General features: G+C 31.3%; 2 protein-coding genes across 2 annotated transcripts; both read left to right on the forward strand.

Annotated features, from left to right (window-relative positions):
• On the forward strand, positions 1-3,092 carry LOC133333759 (uncharacterized). Its single transcript, XM_061542051.1, has 2 exons — positions 1-141; positions 1,998-3,092. Exons 1-2 carry the CDS (start codon positions 1-3, stop codon positions 3,090-3,092), a joined length of 1,236 nt encoding a protein of 411 aa, XP_061398035.1.
• An 8,516-nt stretch (positions 3,093-11,608) lies between these two features.
• Positions 11,609-15,649, forward strand: LOC133333723 (sorbitol dehydrogenase-like). Its single transcript, XM_061542013.1, has 5 exons — positions 11,609-11,680; positions 14,202-14,235; positions 14,307-14,995; positions 15,073-15,194; positions 15,440-15,649. The coding sequence occupies exons 1-5, from the start codon at positions 11,627-11,629 to the stop codon at positions 15,615-15,617; spliced, it is 1,077 nt and encodes a 358-aa protein (XP_061397997.1). The 5' UTR covers positions 11,609-11,626; the 3' UTR covers positions 15,618-15,649.
• Positions 15,650-16,931: the final 1,282 nt, after the last annotated feature.

Below are 16,931 nucleotides of genomic sequence, written 5' to 3' on the forward strand. Positions count from 1 at the left end.
ATGGTGGCCGATGAAACATCGTCTGGCGATGCCAGCAATGCAGTTAAGGAACGCCCAGTTTTTATACCGCCACGTAAACGTCAAACTAACAAAAAATCGAATGGCACACAAAATTATGTGGACCACATAGCCAATGTACAGGTGAGTGGTCAATTTTTGCAAATATATGTAGATTTTTTTTTTTTTTGTTTCGTTGTTTGAAATGAAAAGTGATGTGGGTGAATGTAATAAAACATGTAGATAATTATGAAAATAAATTAAATTTAAAATATTTTAATATTCATATAAATTTATAAAAAATTAATTTTTCAAGAATCACCAAAGCGTGGATTTATAAACAAAAAAACTAAAAATGTGTATTTATTTTTATAAAAATTAAAAACAATATTAAAAAATATTTTTTCAAGGCGTGTATTTATTAAAAAATGTTTTTTCAAGATTCACCAACGCCTGGATTTATTAAAAAATATTTTTTTAAGAATTATTAAGGCGTGGATTTATTAAAAATATTTTTTTTAAGAATTATTAAGGCGTGGATTTATTAAAAATATTTTTTTAAGAATTATTAAGGCGTGGATTTATTAAAAATATTTTTTTAAGAATTATTAAGGCGTGGATTTATTAAAAAATATTTTTTTAAGAATTATTAAGGCCTGGATTTATTAAAAAATATTTTTTTAAGAATTATATAGGCCTGGATTTATTAAAAAATATTTTTTTAAGAATTATATAGGCCTGGATTTATTAAAAATTATTTTTTTGAATTTATTAAAAATTATTTTTTTAAGAATTATTAAGGTTTGAATTTATTAAAAATTATTTTTTTAAGAATTATTAAGGCGTGGATTTATTAAAAAATATTTTTTTAAGAATTATTAAGGTTTGAATTTATTAAAAATTATTTTTTTAAGAATTATTAAGGTTTGAATTTATTAAAAATTATTTTTTTAAGAATTATTAAGGCGTGGATTTATTAAAAAATTTGTTTCAACGATATCCAAGGCATAGATTTATTAAAAAATTTGTTTCAACGATATCCAAGGCATAGATTTATTAAAAAAATATGTTTCAAGGACATCCAAGGCGTGGATTTATTAAAAAAATTTTTTTAAGGCGTGGATTTATTAAAAAATTATTAAGGCGTGGATTTATAAAAAAATATTTTTTTAAGAATTATTAAGGCGTGGATTTATTAAAAAATATTTTTTTAAGAATTATATAGGCGTGGATTTATTAAAAAATATTTTTTTAAGAATTATATAGGCTTGGATTTATTAAAAAATATTTTTTTAAGAATTATATAGGCGTGGATTTATTAAAAAATATTTTTTTAAGAATTATATAGGCGTGGATTTATTAAAAAATATTTTTTTAAGAATTATATAGGCGTGGATTTATTAAAAAATATTTTTTTAAGAATTATTAAGGCGTGGATTTATTAAAAAATATTTTTTTTAAGAATTATTAAGGCGTGGATTAATTAAAAATATTTTTTTTAAGAATTATTAAGGCGTGGATTTATTAAAAAATATTTTTTTAAGAATTATTAAGGCGTGGATTAATTAAAAATATTTTTTTCCAAGCTTGATTTTTTTTAAATATTCTTTCCAAGCTTGATTTTTTTTCAAATATTCTTTCCAAGCTTGAATTTTTTTTAAATCTTTCCAAACATGACCTTTTTAAATATTTTTTCCAAACTTCAACTTTTTTTAAATCTTTCCAAACATGACTTTTTTAAATATTTTTTCCAAGCTTGATTTTTTTTAAATATTTTTTCCAAGCTTGACTTTTTATACCCTACATGGTATTATAGCTTTGTGCAACCCCAAGAGTTTGTAACGCCGCGAAATATTGGTCCTAGACCCATTAAGTATACCGATCGTCATATCTCGACTAGTTTTAAATATTTTTTCCAAACTTGAATTTTTTAAATATTTTTTGAGGCTCGATTTTAATTCCTCCTTTCTAACCTCTTTCTCTTGCTCTCTCTTTTCTAGAACCGTCAAAAACTCTCTCCCTCTAACAATGGCCTAGAAGAAGATCTGCTCAACACGAAGCTGCTGATTAAAAATAAACAGCCACTACCCCAAATACCGGTAAAGAATGGCGATCCAGAAGTCAAATCCGCTGCACAGTCCGTCGACAATATCTATGTCGATGATAATGAGCTGAATAATTTCGAAAGTGTTTCACAGGGGACGAAGTCCACAAATCGTCATGAATCCTCAACGGTTACACCCAGCAGCTATTCGGAGAGTAGTCTCGATGTAAAACTCAGCAAATCTCATGACTGCTTGAGTAATCGTTCATCGTCCAAGAAACGGGTTAATATTCGCACCGATTTACCACAGCTGCGAAGTGAACGTAATTCACCCGATCAGGCTGCGAACTACGAAGATTTAGAATCCGGCGAGACAAGTGTTTTGAACACCTACGATCATTCATTGGAGAGATATCAAACGGCCAGGAAATCTATGGATAGCACAAATTATTTAACAATGACCGGAACCATAAAACGGGGACGCAAGAAAGGTCAAAGTTTTGATTTACAGTTGAATATCAGTCGTGATGAATTGGAAAAAATCAATGCAGTGGCCATAAGTACAGTGCAAAAGAAAAAGGAAAATCTCTGCTGTCGATGTTCCCTCAATACTGGGTTGCATATTTTTCTACTCTCTCTGATTTGTTTGCCGTTTGTATCGATGATCACAGCAATCTATAGTTTCTATATTGGAACAATAACCTGGTACAATGTCTTCAATTATTTGCATGAAGAAAAATCGATAATTGTTCGGCTGCTAATGTCGCCGATTTTGGTTGCGGCATATCCTATTTATATACTGGGATGTAGTATCGGTTTGGCCGTGTATGCCGGATTTGTACAATTAAGTTTTCAATTCTCGAGTTGGTTTAATGAAGTGGCCGATATTGAAAAGGGCTTCTATGGATGGCTTTGTTCATTGCTCAACTTATCCGATTGTAGTCCCTATGAAGTGGTCATTCTCACCGATATACGAGAAGAACCGGTAACGGGTGGGTTGCATGCACCACGCTTGGAAATACAAACATCCAATGAAGAATTAACTCTGTAAGGTAAAATTGAAAGAAAAACTGATGGTAACCCTAGTCTTAAGAGAAGTGAAGGAAAAACTTCAAGCTGATGTAAACAAATGTAAGAGAGCCTAATAAAAGAGAGAAGAAGAGAGTAATCATGCAGATTAGCTACACAGTGAAAAATAATTCAATAACTAAAAACTGCTGCAGACATAACCGTCATAGTAATTAAAAAAAAAACAAGTGATATTCAAAATGTATTTTTAATGTCAAGGAACACAAAAACAAAAAAACTTAAATAAGAAACAATATTACAAACTGAAAACATATTAAGAGCAACCCATTGTGGTTTCCCTTTTTTCCATTTTATGATCCAAGAAGTGTGATATATAAAAAAATAAAATAATGACATATTTATATGTGAAAATTAAAATAAAAAAAAAACGTTACAAAATTCCAGTACTCAACATACAACCGAAAATAATACCAAAAAAAAATAATTTTCCAAAACCAAAAATGTTCGAATTCCTTTAAGGCAAAGAAACTATTTACTATAATTTTAAAAAAAGACATACATATTTAAATTGCAGTATATTTTAAGTAAAAAAATAAGAAAAAAGCCAATAATAAAAATTCCAAAGATAATTAGAATAAGAAAACGCATAAATTTACAAAAACATAAACACACACAAACAAAAATGTATTTAAATTTATTAATAAATAAAAATGCAAGCTTAGCTAACCTAATAATAATAAAAATAGTTATAAAAAGAAAATTTTATAATATTCCAGTATTTAAATTTGATATAACATTTCCAATATACAACTATAAATTTGTTTCATATTTAATTCAATTTTGAATTATAAGATTTTTTTAAGAAAGAGAGTAGCTTTTTTTTAAATAAAACAATTTGTCGTAGCACAATTGTACATTTATTCAAAATATTTTTTTTATGAACCAACATAAATGTGGGTGTATTCAAATTTATTTTTAAAAGAATAAAAAATATTTTTTTTTAAGAACCGTGGATTAATAAAAAATAAAAAAAAAGTTGTTTAAAAAATATTTTCTGAAGACTCAACATAGCGTAGATTTATAAAAAAAATACTTTTGAAAAAAATACCAAAGTGTGGTTTAAAAAAATATTTTTTAAAAAAATAGATGTACTACATAACAATTTTGAAGAATCCATGAGTATATTTATTTAAAAAATTTTATTTCAAGAATAACCAAGATTTATTAACAAAAATATATATCCATATATTTTAAGTTTTGCAGTGCCAACAGAAACTTGAAATTTTGTTAATAAATCTATTCCCGGATATAAAAAATCCTATAAAAAATCATTGTGCATATCTTTGCAAAAGGAAACGAGATAGACAAAGAACCTCTTTCTGAGTCGAGCATGTCCGTCTGTAGATGTTAAATTGTAAACAAAGTGCAGGTCGCATTTATGATCCGATTTGGATAAAAATTGGCACAAGTCACATATTCGTTCCAAGGACGAAACCAAATGATATTGAAGAAAATCGGTTCAGATTTAGATATAGCTCCCGTATATAGTTTCGTCCGATTTAAGGTAAATGGGGCACCAAATTCACTATATATCTTTCGATTTGCACGAAAATTGGCATAGAGTACTGAATTAGGTCCACAATGATGTGTTCTAAGTTTCGTGAAAATCGGTTCAGATTTAGATATAGCTCACATATATAGTTTTGTCCGATTTTATGTAAATGGCGCACCAACGTCCCCATATATATCTTTCGATTTGCACGAAATTCTGCATAGTGTACTGCATTGAGTCTTGAATGACGTGTGTCAAGTTTCGAGAAAATCAGTTCAGATTTAGATATATCTTCCATATATATTTTCGTCCGATTTAAGGTAAATGAGGCTCCAAAGTCCCTAAATATATTTCGATTTGCACGAAATTAGGCATAGGGTACTAAATTAGGTCCAGAATGATGTGTGCTAAGTTTCGTGACAATCGGTTCAGATTTAGATATAGCTTCCATATATAGTTTTGTCCGATTTTATGTAAATTGTGCACTAAAGACCCAAAGTTTGTCCGATCGGCATACAATTTTGTACGATGTACTGAAGTTACTATAACCTTTCGAGTGTCAAATTTTCTAGAAATCGTTTCAGATTTCCATATAGCTCCTATATATACTTTCGTCCGATTTTAAGTAAATGGTGCACTAAAGACCCATAGCTAGGCCGATTGACACAACGTACTAAAATTAGTATAAATTAATCTCTGACAAGTTTCCTTGAAATCGGTTCAGATTTCAATATAGCATAGCTTCCATATATAATTTCATGCTGATTGTACACCAAATAATTAATGGGCGCCTGAGTGATATTACATTTTAAACTGCGAAGCATACCAAACTGCGTGAGTAAAGTTTGTAAATAGATTTATTTACAAAATTTTGAATAGGTTTAATTATAGAAAAATATATCATATTTCAATTCTTTCAATTCCATGTCAATGTTTCTTCGAAAAGCGAAGTCTGTTAAGATACATATGTAGAATATACCCAAAGTGGTGAAGGGTGTCATGTAGTCGGCCCAGTTCGACTTTACTACTTTCCTTAATGGTTAATACTTTCACAAGCTCACGTTTTGGAAAAATTGATAAAAGTGTTGGTTATTTTTTATTTTTTATTTATTTATTTTATTTTATTTTTTTTTTTTTTTGAAAAATCCAGAAACCCATTTTTTATAAAAAATATTTTTTGAAGGTCCAACTAATATTTTTTGAATTACCAACCGAAGCCTGGATTTAATAAAACTAAAGTTATTCGATTTGCTTTGACTCCTTGAAATATTATATACTTGTTCGCCGAAAACATATTTGAGAATTGATACCAGTTTGAAAATATGTGCTCGACGATCATATAGTATGAAACTATTGCAAGTTTTATTAAATCATATTGAATTTCAATCAGCGTGAATTTCTTCAAAACTTAGCTATGACGTCTATGTAAATTTTTTGGTCCAATGGAGCGTATAACTATTGCCGTATATTATACGCAACATTGAACCGTTCAAAATGTAATGAATATTTTTCACATGTTAACATTTAGGTAGCAATTTTTTGCTGAGTTCTCCACCATATTGCAAAATTCATTGAATACAGCTGAATTCATAAATATTTTTTAAAAATTTGCACAATATTGTACATATTTTCAATAATTTATCTGCTAAGTTGAAATGTAATCGAATATTATTTTTATCAAAAAAAGGAATAAACATATATATATATACATATATATATATATATAATTTTTTTTCACATTAAATATTAAAATTGATTTGATGAGAATCTCTATTTTAGTTCGACATGATTTTGTTTCCATATAATGACTATATATCGATATCGATTTCAAATTGTAACTATTAAAAAAATATTTATTTAAAAAGTCTATAACCCAAAAAATAGTTTTATACACAAAATCTCTCTCTAAAAATTCTATAACAACCAATGATCTCAATAAATATAATACAATTATACTCAAATCACAATAATAATAAATTGTTTCTAAAAAAACGACTAAAAACAAACACTTACGAGTACATTACAAAAGAAAAAACAAAAGAAAACATATATTCCTATGACCAATGATACAAAATTACGTTCCAGTTATGCATTTAAGTATTGTTTTTTGTAATAAAGTTTAAATTACAAAAAAATTAATTACGAAACCAAAAATAAGCATTTATTAAAAAACGGCATTTAATAAATTTGTTTAAACACAATAAAGTATATATATAAAAAATAGTATCTTAAGCATTTAATTGACATTAACTTGGACGAATAAAAATAATACACAATAATGTCAAAATAACAAGAACTTATCAAATCAAGCCAAATAAATGAATAAAAAATAAAAACTTTTTTAATCTAAAATAAATGTTGTTTAATTTGTTTATTAAAAACTAAATGGAAATTAATGATGTTCCGTTAATTTGACATCTCCATTTTAAAAGTCATGAACAGCTGATAATGACAGTTTCTTCATTCATTATATGGCACAATAAACAGGTAGTCCATTTAGCTCAGCTGATGTCTCGATTAACTGTCAACGTGCGTAATTTCTACATGAATTCGAAGTGAAATATTATAAGTAAAAATTTTACAGATTGTCGTGACAAAAACAACGGTTTTTGTTATGATACAATCACCTTATTATTGCATCATGATTCATTCCACGGTACAATTAAGAAATACTTCATTTAGCGCAGCTGACTATCCGATTAACTGTCAAAGTGCATTGCAAGATCAGCTGTCAGCTGTTTTTTTCTCAAGTCTTATGTCAAGTATTTGGATTTTGTTTACGTTTTTATAATGGAAGTCAATTCACAATAATGAATTTTGACAGCAAACTTAAGAAAAAGTTGATACTGGTGCATAGTTTCTACCATGGTACAGCTGACTATCCGATTAACTGTCAAAGTCATTGCTCAATAAATAGATAGTCCATTTATAGCAGCTGATGTCTCGATTAACTGTCAAAGGTGCGTAATTTCTACTTGAATTCGACGTGCAATGTTGCCAATCATGAGACATATTACTAGATAAAATTTGACAGATGGCCGAATAAATAACATATGTTTTTGTTTTGATACATCACCTTGTTTTTGAATCATGATTCATTAAAAGATAGATTAACAATATGAAACATTACCGACAGGAATGGAAAGGTTATGATAATAAAGTCGTCCGATAAGGCCAGATGATTTCACCCGAGCTGTCAAAATGCTTTTAAGATTGACTTAATCGTATGAAAACGTAAAAAAAAATAGATAGTATGGGGGATTTTCAACAAAAAATTGCCGACAATGATTGCTTCTGACACGACCTGATTATTAATAAATAATAAGAAAAATTACAAAATCCATTAATAATTGACAATAAAAAAGCTGTCAGTCCAAACTAATCGTGTGTACTCACCCTTAATTCCCACCGAAAATTATGTGAAGAAAGAATGACAAGAAGTTCCTTTCTTGTCATTCTATTTCCCCGCCATTATTTCCCTCTCAACTGTATGACAAATGAATGTCATGAAAGCCTACAAAACTGCTTTAACACCCAATCACTCAACACCATGCTGAGATGATAGATAACCAGCCGGTTATCATCTACATCTTCCTAGTTTGTTTTTTGCTAAAATAACCTTCTTAACATTGGAAATTATTGTTTTTGTTTATTTTTTTTTTTCTAATACCCATACATACACATACGTATGTACATATGTCCACAATCTATATTTATAATGCCAAATACTGTTCTAATAAACTAAAACTAAGTTTATTGTTTATTGCTCAAACAAGCCCACTTTTTTATGGCAGAGTGATACGGAAGACAAAAAAGAAATAAATATAAGAAACAACAATTGCTGATATTACAATTTCACATTTGTGAATAAGAGAAATGGTGAACATTATTTGGGGCTAATATCTCCTTTGAAGATAATAATATTTATAAGGGTGCTTAGTTTGATCCACAAATCTATAAAGACAGTTCAAAAATTATTACTACCCATTCGCCACGACTCGACTAGTTCCTTTTTACACCCCATAAACAATGTGAGTCTCCTTGTCGGGGGCTTTATCGTCTTACATCCTGGCAACCTTCATAATTTTAATGAAAACGACATTCACCATCGAATCTACGCCGTTGGTTGTCAAAATTTTAAAAAGAAAGACTTCTTCACAATCAGTTTCTTGTTTTGGACATTTCAATAACAATCAGCCTGGGGCTTCTGCGTAAGTTTTCAAGGGCCTATTTATATGAGATACTTTATTGAATTCTCAACGATTATTTCTAATGCGGTGTACACACTAGCATTTTTGAATGACACTCTTGCCCAAATTTTGCTTGTTTGATAGTGTGGCCTCACATGTTTGTCATTCATCAGGCAACCACCAAAATATTTATGGTTGTTGGACAGTCAGTAATCGATAAAAAAGTTGACAGTCAAAAATGATAGTGTGTACACTGCTTAAGTCTCCAAAACAAAATACATTTTGTCTCGAACCATCCTAATATCTTACTTTTGGAAATATATTCTCAGAGAATGTATTGTAAAAATACCCTATTGGAAAAACATTAATTCAGCCAGATATTGTGTGGAACCCTTAAACAAGTCGAATTTATTTTCTCAGGAGAGCATTTATATTTTTATACAAAACTCAATGATGATTTCTGTATTGCAAAGAAAACATTTGAATTAATTCACAATTATTACGAAGTCGATTATTTGTGTTAAAAAAATAATTTTATTTATTTACTTTTTTTTTTTTTTGTAAATGCCTTTTTAACCTCGAAGTGATGAGACACCAGCGAAATTCTCATGCAGTTTATTTCATTGGTCAGCTAAGTATTTCGCTTTGTTACAAGAGAATATCCCAACAAAAAAACTAAGGGAACTTTCTGCCTACCCCTCTTCCCTGCCTACCACTCGGCAAACAATGCCATACATTCCCCACTAATAAATAATTGTTTTTTTTTTTAAACAACAAGGTGGGATTCAGCCTGACTATTGGTTCCCGTACTGAAAGAATCGACTATTTTTTACTACGATAACACTTTTTTCCTTTATGATATCGAAAAAATAGTAAAAACTAGTAGATTCTTGCTATACGGGAAAAACCATATTTTTGAAAAAACAAAATACAAGTGGTATCCCAAATAAACCGCCAACACTACTGAATTTTATTTATTTCTAAATTTTTCCTACAGGGTATACTTCTCACCTAACAATTCCATATGTTCTCACTCCGTTGCCACGGTGATTAAGTCACTTTTTAAATAATCCGAAACGGAAGCATGTGTTTTGCAAATAATTTGTTGATGTAGAATATTTTATTCCTTGACACTATGCACGAAAAGTGAAGTCTCTTATTATACTGTATAGAATTATCTACATCCTACTTCAGTTAATAAAAAGGAGTGCATGGCAAGGCAATGAGTTCTAAGATTCATCGCTGAGCGGAAAATCTCCGGGACACTCTGAAGAGAACTGCAGATCCTGATCGTCATCCCATTCTCAAAGCGAACATCAGGAACCTTAGCGTGATAATAAAGCAACTTATTATCAAGCACGAGAAGGACCGCTTTAAATGCTACATGGAGAATATTGAGCTTCGATCTACAAACTTGCCGTATGGAGGCAAGTTTCTTTAATCATCAAGTCTTTCGAGTACGAGACGAGGACAAGCTGTCTGAACAACGTCCAGCCAAGGCAGGGGTACCACAAGGATCCACTCAGGCACGTAAGGAGACACCTACATGATCTAGAGAGAGAGGTCCAACGGTATAAAAGAGAACCCCTAGATCGTGAGGCTTATCGAGTGGAATTACCAGCATTCACACGGAAACAGTGACCCAGGCAATGGACCAATACCGTGTGAATGCAGTACTTGGAGTCCACCCACCACCTATAGCAGCAGAAGAGCGACAGCTGCCTAGACAAACGAGAGTGGTTTTAGCCCAACTAAGATCAGGATGGTGCAACCGCCACAATTCGTATTGAGCCCGAATTGACAGCGCGGTACCAAACACATGCCCTGAATATGGATTTGGACCTCACGATACGCTGCATCTCTTTAACTGCACTGCTAAACCCACTCATCTGTCTCCGGAATCTCTTTGGACGCAGCCGTTACAGATTGCAACCTTCCTGAACCTGGAAACAAAATAATACAAGAAACATGTAGATAGTTGCTACGACAACAACAGACCCGCCCGCCAAATCAGAACGTCTACAATGCCATCGATTTATACCCGATCGATGTCTGCATGATGAGGAATGCGCTCAACTTCCTGGAAAGGAGCCAACTTGTGGAGAATAGGATAGTGGACCAATTCCTGGAGTACAACGAGGAACTCCCCGCCATGCTTAGAAGGAAACACCTGCTGTCTGCAGCATTGCTTAAGTTGCCAGATGAGACTTATAGTAAAACTTTACGGCAAACATTTTTGTAGAATATTCTGAAACCCCTTCAGGGTTAACAAATGGCTCACGTTTATATCAATAAAATTGCCAAAGACATCATATCCCTAGAATGCAAGGGTTTCGAGAAATCCTAATCCAAATATTTTCAAATCTCTTGAAATTTCCCCGCCTTTATAGGCTAGATCTCAAAGTAAATTTTCAAGGTCCCATTAATGTCAAACCAAATGTATGTGTACATTATTGAATAGGTTTGGACCTATTTGCCATAAAGTAACCTCAACGAATAATATTCACATAATATTTATTTTTAAACATTCCACTTAGTCCACTTGTCGTATTAACGGCATCCCCAAATGTTCTCTCACAAGAATATTCATATTTATTGTTGCGAAAATTGCATAATGGGAAAAAAGCAAAACAAACAAAAAATATAACAAATCAAAACAAAAGCCTAAAGAACCAACTACTAGAAAGCGAAACAATTCCAAATATTAATTCAGTTGTTTTTTAACAGACGTCGAATACGGTTCGGTTCGGTGCGCTTAAGTAGTTTCCAAAATTTTATAGTTTTTTTATTAAGAAAGGAACACCAACCAAAAAAATGGCAAAGGATAATTTAACAGCTGTTCTATATGGAATTGAAGATATGCGTTTGGTGAGTATGGTGTCATCAAAGGAAGAGTGTATAAAAAAGAGATAGAGAGAAAGTGAATTTGTTTTTGAAAACACTTGGCTGACACCGGTGGGCGAAATTAAAAAAAGTGCGTCTAAATTTAAGCGACGCAATAAAAATGAAATTGATTTGACAAAATGAATGCTGTTATTTTTATAAATAAAATAAAAAAGTGGAGAAAATATTCCATATTTAATAGGTTGCCGGTCTGAGTGCTTCACCGGGATTTTAGGCGTATTAATAGCTCGTTTGAGATTGAACATTTGGTCACTAGTGACCAGATATTTTCATAAGTTCATCATAATTTCGCAGCTGAGGACCAACCGCCCACGAAGTCTTTTATTATATTTTAATGGATATTCTGTCGCATAGCCGGGATGGGGATATTAGAAGAAAGTAAAAATGTCCGATCGTCGAAAACATCGCTGTAAATTCGTATAAGAATCTGTCGCTTAGACGGTAATGGACTCAGTCCTTAGGTGACCAAAACGTTTTTTTATTGAAGAGACTTAAGACTACTCTAAGGTCTGATCTCGGATTGTTCTAAAATTTGTACTGTAGTTGGCACAATTACCCTGACTACAGCGATTTTTCCCCTACAAAAGTGCACACTTTCTGACATATAAACTTCCCCTACCTTCTAAAATGAACTAACCATATCGAAAAAATCTCAAATTTCCGACGTAACAACATCTATCACAATAATGGGAATTTTTGTATGTATCAGTGTGGAAAACTGACCAAAGAAGATCGATCACATACTCTGAATGCTATAAATCGATACTATTAAAAATGATATTTTGTCTCCTGGTCGGACGAAGGACTTTATAGATATATATTGGTCCCCCATTGAACCATTTGAATTTCTTGGAAGTGAATATTCTCATGAGCGGGACACATTAATAGAATTTCTGTAAAGGGGCTTGGCAAAATATATCTTGTTTATTTTTCTTTCGATTTTCTAACAACAATTACGTCCGACTGACCGGCTTCGCGTACTATATCTAATTAAAAATAATTACATTGGCAAGCGAATTTCACGTGCTTTCACTTGAAGGTGTGTCATCTTAGCGTTGAGAAATAAATTTGCGAAAAAAAATCTGTAAACAAAATTTTTGGCACAACAATTAATACCTTAACCCCATGAAGAACAAATTCGGATATTTTAAAATTTCAATTTCATTATAGAAAGGGAAATTGTTAAAGTTGAAATGGTTCTGAATGGCGTATAAGTGTTGACATGCTTCATACGCACCGCTGCACTGCATTAAATTGGCTGAGAGGATTAAAAGTCGAAGAAGGGCGAGAGAGAAAGAGATTAGATTTGATGATTTTGGTTTAATAAGGATTTTAATAAAAAATATTTTTTGGATTAAAAATCTACGACTTCAAAAAAATATTTTTAAAGATCTACGCCTTAAAAAATATTTTTTAAAAATCTACCCCTTGAAAAAATATTTTTTTTAAAAATCTACGACTTGAAAAAATATTTTTAAAGGTCTACGCCTTAAAAATATATTTTTTAAAGGTCTACGCCTTGAAAAAATATTTTTTTTAAATCTACGCCTTGAAAAAAATATTTTTTTTAAATCTACGCCTTAAAAAAGTATTTTTTTTTTTAAATCTACGACTTAAAAATATTTTTTAAATGTCTACGCCTTAAAAAAATATTTTTTAAAGGTCTACGCTTTGAAAAAATATTTTTTAAAAGTCTACGCCTTGAAAAAATATTTTTTAAAGGTCAACGCCTTGAAAAATATTTTTTTTTAAAAATCTGGGCCTTGAAAAAATATTTTTTTTTTAAATCTACGCCTTAAAAATATATTTTTTAATGTCGACGCCTTGAAAAAATATTAAATCGACGCCTTGAAAAAATATTTTTTTTAAATCTTCGCCTTGAAGAAATATCTTTTAAAATCGACGAATTGAAAAAATATTTTTTAAAATCGTCGCCTTGAAAAAAATATTTTTTTTTTAAATCTACCCATTGAAAAAATATTTTTTAATATCGACGCCTTGAAAAAATATTTTTTAAAATCGACGTCTTGAAATTTTTTTTAATAATCTACGCCTTGAAAAAATATTTTTTTAAAAAATCTAAGCCTTGGATATTTTTTAAAAAATCTTTTTTTTTAAAAATCTACGCCTTGAAAAAATATTTTTTTTTTAAATCTACGCCTTGAAAAAATATTTTTTAAAATCGACGCCTTGAAAAAAATATTTTTTAAAATCGACGCCTTGAAAAAATATTTTTTAAAATCGACGCCTTGAAAAAAATATTTTTTTAAATCGACGCCTTGAAAAAAATATTTTTTAAAATTGACGCCTTGAAAAAATATTTTTATAAAAAATCTACGCCTTGAAAAAATTATTTTTTTTTTAAATCTACGCCTTGAAAAAATATTTTTTTTTTTAATCTACGCCTTGAATATTTTTTAAAAAATCTTTTAGATCTTTTAGATCAACTGTTTTAATAATAATTTTTATTTTTTTTTTTAAACAGGAACAACGTCCAATTCCGGAAATCTCTGACAATGGTGAGTTAGGCATCATATTTTTAAGTAATACAATTTTAACTAATCTAAATTGTATTTTCCTCCGCACGCAGAGGTTCTCTTGGCCATGGATTGTGTCGGTATTTGCGGTTCTGATGTGCATTACCTGGCCAATGGACGCATTGGTGATTTTATACTCACCAAACCAATGATTATTGGCCATGAAGCCGCTGGCGTTGTGGCCAAAGTGGGATCCAAGGTCAAACATCTCAAAGTGGGTGATCGTTGTGCCATCGAACCCGGTGTACCCTGCTACATTTGTAATTTTTGTAAAGGTGGCCAATACAATCTGTGTCCCGATATGAAATTCTGTGCCACCCCACCCTACGATGGCAATTTGACCCGGTACTATAAACATGCCGCCGATTTTTGTTTCAAACTGCCCGATCATGTAACAATGGAAGAGGGTGCCCTACTCGAACCCTTGTCGGTGGGTGTTCATGCCTGTCGTCGTGCTGGTGTGGGTCTAGGATCGAATGTTTTGATTTTGGGTGCTGGACCAATTGGTTTAGTAACCTTGCTGGTGGCACAATCAATGGGCGCATCGAAAATTATGATTACCGATTTGGTACAACAACGTTTAGATGTGGCCAAAGAATTGGGTGCAACACACACTTTGCTAATGAAACGCGACGATGTTGCCGAAGATGTGGCTAAGCAGGTGGAGAAGTTGATGGGTGTGCAACCGGACAAAACAATTGAATGTTGTGGTGCAGAGTCGACAACACGTTTGGGTATTTTTGTAAGTTTTTTTGGAGAGGAAATGATAAGGAGACACTTGGAAGATAGGATTTTCAAAATATTTGTTTTGTTTTTTAGGCAACCCGTTCCGGTGGCTGTTGTGTCATTGTGGGCATGGGTGCCCCAGAAGTGAAAGTGCCTTTGATTAATGCCTTAGCTCGTGAAGTTGATATTCGTGGGGTATTCAGATACTGTAATGAGTAAGTAATCTATCCAATAATTTCTAAAAATCATCTACCAGTATGAACATTTTATCAGTTGTTTGGGTGATCTATAAGTAATCAATTTGAATGACTTCAACGGCATCGTTTTTTTTTTTAATGATTTGGAAGCCATTATTTTGGTTGGCTTATTGGTCATCTCAGATCAGATTATAGACGTTTTTATATTATCCCTAACCTTCATGTGTCCTTCTTAATTATTCCATGTTCTTTTCTTTTTTCAGTTACGCTGCCGCGTTGGCCCTCGTCGCATCCGGTCGTGTCAATGTCAAACGTTTGGTAACTCATCACTTTGATATAACCGAAACGGATAAGGCTTTTGAAACTGCACGCAAAGGTTTGGGCGGAGCCATCAAGGTTATGATCCACGTTCAGCCCAAGGATACTAATAATAAGAAATAGAAATATTCAAATTAAAGATTTATGTACATAAAGCATTTCTACTATTCCAAACCCGAACTGTAAATAAAACTAACTAATCTATTTAACAATTTAATTATTTGTAATCACTTGATATGCAATAACAACAAAAACAAACATATAATAAATTGTTTATTTTTTTATTAACAACTTTTTAGCGAAACTTGTTATCATCAATTGGCTAATGACAGACAATACACTACAACTGACACTTATCTTCTTCCCTGACATTGTTCTGCCAAAGAGAACACACAGAAAAAAAAACAACATTAGGATGGGCAGGCACTTTGAGGTGGGATAGGTTACTTGTTATCAGTAATCGCACAGTTGGAGGTATTTTAAGAATTAGTTCCATAATTGACGTTTCGATTGAATTAAAATTATCATATAACTTGTGATAAGGAGAGCAATATAATCTTTATGGGAACACTGAGATTTATTTACGTACATTTTTATGCCCTGCAGAATGAATACTAGGCTGGGTGACTTTCAAATGCCCCCATTTGGAAACATTTGGAATCTTCTCAAAGTATATACGAAATTTTAGTCTTCTAAAAAAATTAATTTTGATAATTTTTGATTTTAAAAAATATCTTATTTAATATTTTTTATTAAAAAAAAATCATGCCATGCTTTAGAATTGCTTCAAATGTTCCATAACAACACTCTTTGTATTCTAATATAACACTTGAAAAAATATTTTTTTAAAAAAATCAACGCCTTGATGGTGCATGATGAAATATTTTATTAAATCCTCTCCTTAATGATTTTTTTATACCCTTCACCACATTGTGGTACAGGGTATTATGTCTTTGTGCATATGTTTGTAACCGGCAAAAGGAAACGAGATAGACACATGGTTCCTTTTGAGAATATGCATAGAATCACTTTTTAAGTCGATTTATACATGTCCGTCCGTCTGTTAATGTTAAATTGTAAACAAAGTACCGGTCGCAGTTATTATCCAATTTGGATGAAATTTTGCACAGCTCACTTATTTGGCCCAAGGACGAACCCTATTGAAATTAAAGAAATTCGGTTCAGATTTAGATAAAACTCCCATATATTTTTTCGTCCGATTTAAGGTCAATGGTGGATTTATATGCGATGGGGAGAAGACTTATTCTCTATAGTCGGCACATATCGTCTCCCACAGGATGCTGAGGTTCCAATCATTGGACATGCATTCTTCTAGCCAAATTGCACTAATCAGCTGATGCATGCTCCTTACCAGCATCTGACCACCAGTCTTGAATAGTTCGGCTTGTAACCCATCGGAACCTGCTGCTTTATTAT

This window comes from Musca vetustissima, unplaced genomic scaffold, assembly GCF_032173495.1.
Source record: "Musca vetustissima isolate MV318-11 ecotype Yass unplaced genomic scaffold, APGP_CSIRO_Mvet_v1 utg2483, whole genome shotgun sequence".
Taxonomy (NCBI): domain Eukaryota; kingdom Metazoa; phylum Arthropoda; class Insecta; order Diptera; family Muscidae; genus Musca; species Musca vetustissima.